The sequence below is a fragment of the Dryobates pubescens genome, chromosome 1 (assembly GCF_014839835.1).
Source record: "Dryobates pubescens isolate bDryPub1 chromosome 1, bDryPub1.pri, whole genome shotgun sequence".
In the NCBI taxonomy this organism is placed as follows: domain Eukaryota; kingdom Metazoa; phylum Chordata; class Aves; order Piciformes; family Picidae; genus Dryobates; species Dryobates pubescens.
The window spans coordinates 19,142,502-19,154,805 of record NC_071612.1 but is presented as its reverse complement, the minus strand read 5'-3'; the positions used below and the strand labels follow the sequence as shown (position 1 = coordinate 19,154,805).

General features: G+C 47.8%; 1 protein-coding gene across 4 annotated transcripts in view; it reads left to right on the top strand.

Moving 5' to 3' along the window:
- The window catches only part of BICD2 (BICD cargo adaptor 2), a 90,400-nt gene that overhangs the window by 69,499 nt on the left and 8,597 nt on the right, over positions 1-12,304 (top strand). For all 4 annotated transcript variants that reach the window (XR_008462274.1, XM_054162189.1, XM_054162185.1 and 1 more), the window contains exons 5-6: positions 576-1,595; positions 2,607-2,758. Coding sequence is in view for 3 of the 4 variants with exons in the window: in XM_054162189.1 (XP_054018164.1) it covers positions 576-1,595; positions 2,607-2,758 (1,172 nt within the window). In the remaining variant the exon portion in view is untranslated. The remainder of the gene's footprint in view (positions 1-575; positions 1,596-2,606; positions 2,759-12,304) is intronic.

The following is a 12,304-nucleotide window of genomic DNA, read 5'->3' as shown; positions in this document are numbered from 1 at the left end:
GATAAACTTTAAAAGTTTTGTTATTTCTTAGTCCTTCATAAAGCTCCAGGCTTCCTCTGTAGACTAGCTGCATGTTTTCTAATACTTACTGGATAATTTGCAAGAGCGCAGTGAACCTCAGCTCATCTTCAGCTGGAAGGACGTTTTCACAATGAGGCAATCAGCTATGGAAGAAATGAGCAAAAATGTGCATTTCAAAGTGAAAAGAAGAGGGTGTTGTCTTGAGGGTGTCAGGGAGTGGTAGGACTGGGGGGGGATGGAACAAAACTAGAAATAGGTAGATTCAGATTGGATGTTAGGAAGAAGTTGTTCCCCATGAGGGTGGTGAGACACTGGCACAGGTTGCCCTGGGAAGTGGTGGAAGCTTCATCCCTGAAGACATTCAAGATCAGATTCAGTGTGTCCCTGGGCAGCCTGCTGTAGTTGGAGGTGTCCCTGCTGACTGCCAGGGGGTTGGACAAGGTGACCTTTGAGGGTTCCTTCCAGGCCAATGCAGTCTGTGAAGCTGCAATTACAATAAAACCATCTAGTGACACGGTTGCCTTTATGTAGCTGTCTGTGTTCATGCATTTCAGATGGAAAGAGAAAAGGTGAACTTGTTAACAACGTTACAGGAATCTCAGAAGCAGCTGGAAAATACGCGGGGGGCCCTCTCAGAGCAGCATGAGAAAGTTGGCAGACTCACAGAAAACTTGAATGCGATGAAGAAGCTCCAGGTCAGCAAGGAGCGCCAGTCTGCCCTCGACAACGAGAAGGACAGAGACAGCCATGAAGATGGAGACTATTACGAAGTTGACATCAATGGGCCAGAGATCCTGGAGTGCAAGTACAAAGTGGCTGTGGCAGAGATCACTGACCTTAAAGAAGAGCTCAAAAATCTTAAGGCCAAATACAAAGAATGTGAGACTAAGTATGAAGATGAGAAGAGCAGGTATGAGACTGAGAACCAAGCTCTCACAGAAAGGATCTCCTCTCTAGAGAAGTCCAGCAGGCATGATAGAGAGCAGGTGGCCAGACTGGAGAAGGAGCTGAAGAAAGTCAGTGATGTTGCTGGGGAGACACAGGGCAGCCTCAGCGTGGCACAAGATGAACTAGTCACCTTCAGCGAAGAACTGGCCAATCTGTACCACCATGTCTGCATGTGCAACAATGAAACTCCAAACAGGGTGATGCTGGATTACTACAAGGAAGGGAAAGGTGGGCGCAGCAGCCCAGAGACCAAGGGAAGAAGGTCTCCCATTCTTCTTTCTAAGGGGCTGTTGACTATAGAGCTAGGAAAGGCTGAGAGCGGAAGCGGTGACAGCAGCCCATCTCCAGTGTCATCTCTCCCATCTCCTGTGTCAGACCCTCGGAAAGAGCCGATGAATATTTACAACTTGATTGCTATCATCCGGGATCAGATCAAACACCTGCAGGCTGCTGTGGACAGGACAACTGAGTTGTCCAGGCAGCGTGTGGCCACTCAGGAACTTGGGCCAGTGGTGGACAAAGACAAGGAAGCTCTCATGGAAGAAATCCTCAAGTTGAAGTCCCTGCTGAGCACCAAGAGAGAACAGATAGCAACTCTGAGAACTGTGCTGAAGGCCAACAAACAGGTAGCCAAGTCCTTACAGGTAGAAAGGCTATAGTGTCAGCGAATGGGGTCACAAACACAGGAGCCCACACTGCCACAGACTCAGCTCACTGGGGCTGTTCCATTAGAGGCACACAGCTGTCCTGCTGGAAAGCTGAGTGCTGGGGCTTTAGCTGGCTTTTGCTAGTCACATACCGGTGAGACTTTATTAAACTTAAGATAGCTCCAATCTACTGTCTGTTGAGTTAGGTTAGATCATATTTAATGTAAGACACCTAGAATGAAGAGGCAGGTCTTGTTTTGTACTTGGAAGAGTTCTAGTAGTTACCTTTAAGAGTAACTCTTCTCTGTCAAACTGCAAAACGAAAGGAAACCTTTCAAGATACAGATGTGATCTGAGAACACAGTCAAAATAAAAGGAGTGAAGGGCAAAAGAGTCAAATAACTGCAAATGATACAAATAACTGCCACAGAGGCACCATGTGGCGCACTTCATTGTCTCCTCTGAAGTGAAATTAATGCACATGGAAATTGTCTTAAAAAAAAAAAAGTACAGTATTGTTTTAAGAAATGGAGAGAGACTTCCAGTTTTCTTTTGCACATTTTAATGAAGGTGTCCCAAACTTAGAAATGGGCACAATGCTGAAAGGGTTAGAGAACTGTGGAAGTGTTTGATGGCTGCCTTTAAATCTGGAGCTACTAAATAAGAGTTTACTCTTTGTGGTGAAGTATGTTGAGTTTTATTTCATTTAGTAGTCAGACAGGTGCCACCAAGTGTGTGTTCTGTAACTCCCTAGATGCTGCTGCGCGGAGACCCCTAGGCCTGATCTCTTTGCATGGTTATTGGAAGCAGGAGACCCCCTAGGTCTGATCTCTTTTCAGTGTTCAGAAATGATGTGGGGTTTGTACGACAAAAACTGACCAGAAGTGTAACATTCCAGTTCAAAGGAACTGGATTCGAATTCTCTTAGCTGGCCACTTTGTGAAGAGTTTCGTTAACTGGTATGTTTCTGTTCCTCTTGGTAAACAACAGACTGCAGAGGTAGCCCTTGCCAACTTAAAGAGCAAGTATGAAAATGAGAAAGCTATGGTGACAGAGACGATGATGAAGCTGCGCAACGAGCTGAAGGCTTTGAAGGAAGATGCTGCTACCTTCTCTTCCCTGAGAGCGATGTTTGCTACAAGGTAAAGAACCTGTGCTTTTTGCTGGAGAGCTGCCTCGGGGCCTGCACCAGGACTGGTGTGCTGGAGCCCAAAGGCACTCCATTTTAGTGTCCTTTTCAGGCTTTTTGGGGTGGGAGGACCTCAGCAGTCAGCAGGGACAGGCAGGGTCGTCTCTGATGTGCCTGCTCGAGCTCCTGACGTCAGCCGCGGGAAGTTTAACCGCGGCAGGGCTGAGCCGCGCGGTCGGCACTTGGCTGGAGAGCTGCTGGCTGCTCGCTCGGCCGCAGCCGGCGGCACTGCCGTGGTGCTTGTCGTCTGTTGTTTTGTTTTGTTGCCCAGTCGGTCAGCAGCCAGGGACAAGGGTGGTTGTGACTCGCAGCAAAGGTCAGTGTCAACCCAGGCTGAGGTTGGACATAAGCAGGCAACTGGCTGCAGAGAGTGCTGGAGCCTGGCACCTGAATGGAGGGCAGTGGAGACAACACCTGCATTAGGTGTGAGCAGCTCGACTGTCTGCTTAACATAGTGGCTGAACTGAAGGCAGAAGTTGCTAGACTTAGGACTGTAAGGGAATGTGAAAGGGAGTTGGATTTGAATAAGCAGGCTCTGCAGGCTCCCCTAGCAGAGGGAGGTGACCCAAAAAGTAGTGGGGAATGGATACAGGTCCCTCTTAGGAGAGGCAAAGTAAAACCCTCACGGTTCCCCTCACCTTCCCCACTGCCCTTGCAAAACAAATATGGGGTGCTGGAAGTTGAGGGTGAGGTGATTCTGATGGCAGAGGACACACCATCGGAGGTGTTACCTAAAGCCAAACAGCCTGCCCCCCGCATCAGGAATTGTTCCCTCAAAAAAACAGCAGAGGGTAATTGTTATTGGTGATTCCCTCCTGAGGGGAACAGAGGGCCCCAGATCCTTCCCACAAAGAAGTCTGCTGCCTCCCTGGGGCCCAGGTCAGGGATGTTACCAGAAGGCTGCCTAGTCTGCTACAGTCTTCTGATTACTATTCCTTGATAGTTATGCAGGTGGGGAGTGATGATGTTGCAACCAGAGGTCCCAAGGCAATCTAAAAGGACTTCAAGGCTCTGGGAGAACTGGTTGAGGGGTCAGGGGCACAGGTAATTTTTTCATCAATATCTTTAGTTGCAGGAAGGAATACTGAAAGGAACAGGACAGCAGGTGTCATTAATAAGTGGCTCAGAGGCTGATGCCACCAATAGAATGTTGGGGTTTTGATCTTGAGGAACTTTCTATAGCACCAGGTCAGCTAGCAGCAGATGGAGAGGGGGAGAAAGATCTTGGTGCGTGAGAACAGCCCACAGAGGGAAAAGGGTTCTAGGAAGGGAGTTGGCAGGTCTCATTGACAGGGCTTTAAACTAGATTCACAGGGGGAAGGGGCTGAAACCAGTCCCCCAAGACAGGAGTCTGAGGGTGATAAGCTAGAGCCAGGGGTGAAACCATCAGCCCAGCTGAAGTGCACGGACACTAATGCATGAAGCATGGGTAACAAACAAGAGGAGCTGGAAGCCTTGCTGCAGCAGGAAAGTTATGATGTAGTTGCCGTCACAGAGACGTGGTGGGATGACTCACATGATTGGAGTACTGTTAATTGGTGTCTATAGGCTCTTCAGGAGAGGCAGGCAAGGGAGAAGGGGTGGAGGGGTGGCCCTGTACATCAGGGAGGCACTAGATGCCAGTGAGCTGGAGATCAGGGTCGACTGGGTTGAGTGCTTGTGGGTGAGAATTAGAGGGAAGACCAGCAGGGCAGACATCCTGGTTGGAGTTTGTTATAGACCACCCAACCAGGAGGAAGGTGTTGATGAGTCATTCTATATAGGCAGCTTAAGGCTGTCTCAAGATCACCTGACCTTGTTCTCATGGGTGACTTCAACCTGCCTGACATCTGCTGGGAACTCAACACAGCAGAGAGGAGGCAGTCTAGGAGGTTCTTGGAGTGCATGGAGGACAGCTTCTTATCCCAGCTGCTGTGTGAGCCTACCAAGGGTAAGGCTCTGCTTGACCTCCTTTTTACAAGCAGAGAAGGGTTGGTGGGGATGAGATGTTTGGAGGCTGTCTGGGCTCCAGTGACCAAGAGATAATTGAGTGTTCAATATGCAGCCAAGCTAAGAGGGGCAGCAACAAAACCTCCACTCTGGACTTCCAGAGGGTGGACTTCAGGTTACTCAAGGAACTAACTCAGAAGTTAACTTGGGAAACAGCTCTTAAAAACAAAGGGGTCCAGGAGAGCTGGACCTACATCAAGGAAGAACTCCTGAAGGTGCAGAACAGGCTGTGCCAATGTGCCAGAGATGAGCCCCAGGGCAGACAGTCTGGATGGGCAATGAGCTTCTGAGTGAACTAAGAGAAAAAGAGGGTGTATCCTCTTTGGAAGGAAGGAGAGGTGAGCCAAGGAATGTTTAAGGATGTTGCTAGGTCATGCAGGAAAAAAATGAGAGGGGCAAAAGCCCATTTAGAGCTTAGCCTGTCACTGCTGTGAAGGACAACAAACAATCCTTCTACAATTTGGAGACTAGATGGGGTTGCTTAGCCTGGAGAAGAGGAGGCTCAGGGGAGACCTTCTTGCTCTCTCCAATTCCCTGAAGGGAGGTTGAAGCCAGGTGGGGATTGGTCTCTTCTCCCAGGCACTCAGCACCAGAACAAGGGGACACAGTCTCAAGCTGTGCCAGGGGAAGTTTAGGCTGGATGTTAAGAAGTTCTTCCCAGAAAGAGAGATTGGCCATTGGGATGTGCTGCCCAGGGAGGTGGTGGAGTCACCATCCCTGGAGGTGTTTAAGAAGAGCCTGAATGAGGCACTTGGTGCCATGGTTTAGTTGATTAGATGGTGTTGGGTGGTAGGTTGGACTTGATGATCTCAAAGGTCTTTTCCAACCTGGTTTATTCTATTCTGTGAGTTCTGCACAGTGTCATTGCTTGCTGGTGTGGGGTAAGAGCTGAACATGCTGCCCACTTCCCCATGCAGAGAGTGGTGGGGTGCCTGTATGCAGGGTCACTGCTTGCAGTGTTTGGTGTGACTGGTGCTGGTGGCTGAGGACAGTGCCTGCAGGGGTTGTGCTGATGCAGAACAGGTTGTTGTGGCACTGTTTAATTATCCCTGGTCCTTGTAGTCAGTAACTTGGAGGAGGAGTGACATTTAGCAATCAAAATGAGAATTTGTACCAGAAAAAAGGAAAGGCATTGCAGACATCTTGTTGTTCTTAGGTTGTCTGTCCTGCAGTGTCTGTTATTTCATTTACCTGTGAGGGCTGATTTGGGTTCCACGTGTCCAGAACTTGCTTCTGCTTCTTAGCTGTGCTTTATGCTGCTATCAGAGAAAAAGCCCTGCTGACACATCCCTATCTGCAGAAGTTCTTACTGCTCCTGTCATTGATTACTTTTGTAAGCCTTTGTAAGCCTCCAACATTTCTGTTGGAGACTGTTGAGGCAACATCTCCTGAAACATAGGTCTGCTTCACAGCTGAGGAGCATTCAGTCGATTCCTGTGTGGAGGTGATCCTGGAAGACAGGAAAGTAAAACTCTTTATCCAGAAGCTGTCTCAGCTCAATGGCAGTTCCAGGGACAGCCCTGGCAGTGTTCACTTGCCTGTTTGTTCAATGCGTTACCTAAAGAAGACTGAGAGGAGAGAATGGAAAGGATGCTGTTTGATGTAATCTAGGCACTCGTAAGCTAACCCAGGGGAATGGGAGGGTCTGTTTGTGATATCTGTTGCCTCATTCTTGGTCTTCTCTGGACACTTTTTAAACAAAACCAAACAAAACAAAACCAAAACTCCCCCAAACAAAGTAACCTAACAAACAAACCAGGAAGGGTTTTGTTTCTGTCATCTGTTAAAAAGTACCAGGGTAAGGAATCAAGAGAATCAAGAGGGTGTTTAGGAGGAGTCCTGAGGCTTTTCTTGTATGGTCTTCTGTTGGGTTAGTTCTGCAGCAGCTCTCATGTTCCTTGGATTCCTAAGATCTTAGGCTTCCTGATGATTCAGCCTTTCTCAGCAATATCTATGCATGTGGGTAAGCATGGAGAGAAGAAAAGGATACCAAGGAATGCTAAAAGTTGAATTGTGGCATCTCATTACACCGGAGAAAGGAATGTCCTGTACGCCTGTATTTGTCCTACTTTCTTTTCCCCCTTCTTTCTCCTCCTCTAGAATACAGTTAGCACACAGCAATTGCAGTCTTTTTGTTAGTTCAGGTCATCTTGAAGCTGAGAGGAAAGAGCAAATGCATACTGTTACATTTCAGTTCTTTTTCCTAGATGCAGATGTAACTGCGGTAGGTTCTTGTGCCTCAGTGTGAAAGTGAGAGGGTGGCTGTGAACTGGTTTGTAGAGGAAGAATTGTCAGAGAGCTGCCAGAGGGATAATTCTCTCTCTGCCTCTCTCTGGGAGTATTATCTAGAGGTGAATCTTGTCCTTGTATTGGGAAGACAATAATGATGATTCCTTGGTGTGGGGAAATTGGAGGCAGAATAAAAGGGTTTCTTATTGAGAGCAGCAGGCTTATCTTTGTCCTGGAGCTCTCACTGGGAATTGTGAGTGACCAGAGGGAAGTGTAAGCTCAGTTTGGGGATGCACAACAGACTCCCTTGCCTAAACAAGCAACTGCAATGTCTGAACTGTGACTGGAGTATAAAAAATAAGAGCCAAGACCAAAGGAGGACTGAAAAAGCTGAGGATGGAAAGAGTGGAGATGTGGTCTGCAGTGCCTTTTGTCTTGTGAGCACTTGCATTCCTTGTGTGGCAACTAAGCAGCTGGGCCCTGTGTTTTGCATCTAGCTTAGGATGATGGCCTTGGCACAAAGCATGACAAGTTGCTTCCTTCTCCCTGTGTGGTCAGTGTTTCAGATCACAGAATCAGTCAGGGTTGGAAGGGACCACAAGGATCATCCAGTTCCAACCCCCCTGCCATGGGCAGGGACACCTCACACTAGATCAGGCAGGCCAGAGCCTCATCCAACCTGGGCTTAAACACCTCCAGGGACGGGGCTCAACCACCTCCCTGGACAACCCACTCCAGGGCTTCACCACTCTCATGGTAAAGAACTTCCTCCTCACCTCCAGCCTGAATCTCCCCACCTCCAGCTTCATTCCATTCCCCCTAGTCCTATCACTACCTGATATCCTGAGAAGTCCCTCCCCAGCCTTCTTGTAGGCCCCCTTCAGATTACCTGGGAGCCTTCTCTTCTCCAGACTGAACAGCCCCAACTCCTTCAGTCTGTTCTTATAGCAGAGCAGCTCCAGCCCTCTGCTCATCCTCATGGCCCTGCTCTGGATATGTTCAATACCACAGTAGCAATCAAGACCTGTTACTGTGGGTAGGGCACTGTCACCCCTTCCCTCCCTGGTCTCTGATCAGAGAGGATTTAGTAGCTTGGTGGATGTCCAAGTGCATTTCACTCAGTGGCTATTTCATCTGTGTCTCTGTTTCAGGTAAGGTAGGTTTGGTAGAGGTGTTCTTAAGTGCTTTGATGAAGATAACCTCAAAAATTGCTTTGGAGTCTGATTTTTTTTTTTTTTTTAAGGTGTGTTTCAAATATCAGAATTATGAAACAGCCCAATTTATCTTCCCCATTGTAACCATCCTGCAGGAAATTGTTTCTTCTTTGGCCAAGAGGTTTTTATCAGCAGAGACTAATAAGAAGCCTTTACCCTGCTGTGCTTGTTTGAGTGTGGGATGAAGCAAAGTGCTGCACACAGATATATTTACACAGGAGGACACCCATTCTGTAGAATGCAAGAGCTGTAAAAACACAGGAGAGTTGAAGGCACAAATATGGTAACTGACCTAATTTCCTTGTTAAAGTAGGTTAACACCACTCATTTCACAATATAGCAGCTATTTTTAATAATTCATGAAAATACCATCAGATTCAGCCTGGAGACAAAGGAAAGCTTGCAAAACACAAATGAACAGCTTCCAGCACTGAGGGAATGTGGCAGCACACCCAAAACTGAGCTGTGGTACAGAGAAACACATCACAGAATCAAGGACAGAATCACCAGGGTTGGAAGGGACCAACCGCCGTGGGCAGGGACACCCATGAGGGTGGTGAGACACTAGATCAGGCTGCCCAGGGTCCCATCCAGCCTGGTCTTAAAAACTTCGAGGGATGAGGCTTCCACCACCTCCCTGGGCAACCTCTGCCAGTCTCTCACCAACCTCCTGGGGAAGAACTTCCTAACATTCAATCTGAATCTCCCCATTTCTGGTTTTGCTCTATTCCCTCCCAGTCCTGTCACTCCCTAACACCCTCAAAAGTCCCTCCCCAGCTTTCTTATAGCCCCCTTCACGTACTGGAAGGCTACAAAGTCTCCTTGGAGTCTTCTCCAGAATGAACAACTCCAACCCTCTCAGTCTGTCCTCAGAGCAGAGCAGCTCCAGCCCTCTGCTCCTTCTCGTGGCCCTTCTCTGGACACCTTCCAGCACCTCCAGATCCTTCCTGGCACAGAGGCTCCAGAACTGGACCCAGAGCTCCAGGTGGGGTCTCAGAAGAGTGGTGTGGAGAGGGTGAATCCCCTCCCTGGCCCTGCTGGCCACACTTCTCTTGCTGCAGCCCAGGCTCTGCTTGGCTCTCTGGGCTGCAAGTCCTCACTGCTGGCTCCTGTTGAGCTTCTCCTCCCCCAGCAGCCCCAAGGCCTTTTCTTCAGGGCTGCTCTCAAGCCTATAGCAGTGCCTGGGATTGCCGTGACCCAGCTGCAGGACCCTGCACTTGGTGGTGTTGAACCTCATGAGGTTGGCTTGGGCCCAGCTCTGCAGCCTGTGCTGGTCCCTCTGGATGGATCCCTCCCTCCAGCTGTCAGCCACACCACACAGCTTGGTGCTGAGGGAGCCTCAGTGCCACTGTCCATGGCACCAACAAAGATGTTAACCAAGCCTGGTCCCAGGACTGATCCCTGAGGGACTCCCTCCACTTGGCCAGGGACCACTGAGAGCCACTCTTTGGGTGTGGCCAAGTTCTTTATCCACCCAGTGGTCCATTCATCAATCCTATGTTTTACCAGCTTGGAGACCAGGATGTGGTGTGGCACAGTGCCAGAGGCTTTGCTCAGGTCCAGATCAATGATGTCAGCTGCTCTCCCCTTGTCTGTTGGTGCCGTGACCTTGTCACAGAAGGCCACCAGGTTTGTCAGGCAGGACTTGCCCTTGGTGCAGCCCTGTTGGTTGTACCAAATCAGCTCTTTGTTGTTCTTCTGCCTCAGCAGTGCCTGCAGGAGGCTCTGCTGCAGGATCTTAGCAGACACAGAGGTGAGACTGACTCAAGATGTGCATTAATGTACCTTAGACATACATGCAGTAGATGCCTTGGTAAAGTTCACATAGCCCTGTTGTGAGTACGAAGAGACTGGAAGCCAGATTAAAGTCTGACCTTTAGGTCTGAAATGGGATTTGTCAGCTTAATTAGATTGTAACAGGTATTTTATGTGTCACTGTTTTACAATCAAAGATTTTGTTTCATTGGTAAACTTTTCACCAGAAGAGGAATGTAAAGAAATCACTTCTCCATTCAAAATCCAAAGAGAAGCTGACCATCCTTTTTTTGTTTTACTTTGTCAAAATACCTGGGCTGGGGATGTTCTGTATTTTAAAGAAGTCCTTGCAAATTGGCAAAAGAAAAAGCAGCTTCTGTCAAACTGCTGTCAGTATTTTTATCTGAAGTGTCACCTGATCATTACTTTGTTTTCAGTCAGTTCTTCAAGGGAAATTTCCCATAGGCAAGATAATTCTGTCAAATGCAGGGTTTACACACTAGGAGTTTGGAGACTCTCTGAGTTTCAGCTGCATCTCTATCAGAAGGCAGCATGGAAGGCACATCTTTGTGGTTCAGCTGTTGCATTCAGGTCTCTGTTTGGGTACATCAGAATCAAGTGGCTGCTCCCCATGTGTTTGAGCATTTATTGAGGTTAGTGTGATCAGTGCCCTTCTGTTAACAGCACCAAGAAGGGAGTGAAAGCAGCAGCTCCAGCTAGAGCTATTGGTGGTAGTCAGGTCCCTTCAAAGTCAGGCATAGGGGACACCAAGCCAGGACCTGCTGCTGTTTTTTTCCTGAGCAAAACCATTTAACCTCCAAAGGTATTTTACCACGTGGTCAATTATTTTTATTTTATTCCCATTTAGAGGGTTAAGAAAATTGAAAGACTTTATTTTTTCTGGAGAACAATACCAATCCCTGCTTCACTGTGTGTGCGTGGTGGGTTAGCAGTGAATCTCAGAGACATTAATCTTCCTCTAAAATATGGTCAGAAGAAGGACTGCAGCTTTTCTGTGCTAGACAAACAGCTTCTCCCAAGTGCTTTGGGGGAGCTTGAAGGATGTCTTGTTTGCCAGTGATTTGAGATGGGAGTGCAGCAGTTTCCTTGTCTTGTAGGTCAAGATACATCTATAGATTGCCTGTGAGCAATTCATCATTCAAACTTGCAAGCACATCAGAGCTCAGGTTTCTTGGAATTGGCTATGGGGAAGAACAACTGGATCAAAACACGAGGAAAAACTGCGCTTGGAAAGTTAGCCTCCAGGCTGCTTTAGCTCAACTTTTCGGTAGGGGAGGAGCACTGTAGGTTCCTGCTGGTTGTTTGAAGAACACCTCCAAATTGAGCATTTCCAGAGTCCACCACGAGTGAAAGGCACACACATTCACAAACAAGCAATTCAGATTGAAGACCTTGAAGTATGGTTGGATTAAGAGCAGGAGGCCAGTATGGTCATCTCTTCTCAGCCAAGAAAGGAACACACTGAGAAGAGCTTGTCCTGGATCACAGTTTTGCATTTTAAAAAGCAAAGATGATTTTGTGATGTTAGTCTTAAATTCTGCTAAATAGAGAAAATGGCAGAATCCATCCACAATGAAAGTACAACCTGGATTTTCACCTTGCTCTTCCCATGTCCTTTTTCTGCTGGTTTTCTGTCTTCTGATACAGCCTGCAAGTTTTTCATCTCTTCAGTTTGTATGTTGGGTACTACCTACACTCATGGGAAGACATCATAATCTCTTTCTGCAAGTACCTCCTGTGTGACAGGTTACAGCTAAACTCCTGTGGTGAATGGACTAAATCAGGCTAAAACTAGCTAAGCTGGTTGCTCCCTGGCATACTTGGTCAGGGTCAGGCAACAAGACCAAGCAAAGGCTTCATATGAATGAATTTGTCCTAGTAAGCCCTGGCAGACTTAAACTGTCTCTGAAGTGACTTAGGGTACCTCTTTGTTCCTCTGATTAAAGACTCAGGCTTCTCAGCTTTGCTGTTCATGGCTTCTCTGTTTCTTTTTGAGAGTCTGAGAACATGCAGGGGCAGTTAGAGGACAGATTTCTCATCCCATCCCTCTAAAATAAAGATAGAAGCTGTTAAGACATCTAGCAGAAGCAGCAGGCTTTGCAAAGTGGAGAGCAAGTGTGCCTGGATGTAATTAATAGCTATCTCCAGCTTCACATTCTTCATAAACTGTGCATACAGGGAGAGACAAACTGCATCAAGTCAAGGAGGGGATGAGTGGCAAGTGTTAAAATGTACTGGGAAGACTGATAGCTTGTAACAGGAGACCAAAATTACAAGAGGGCGCTGGTGGA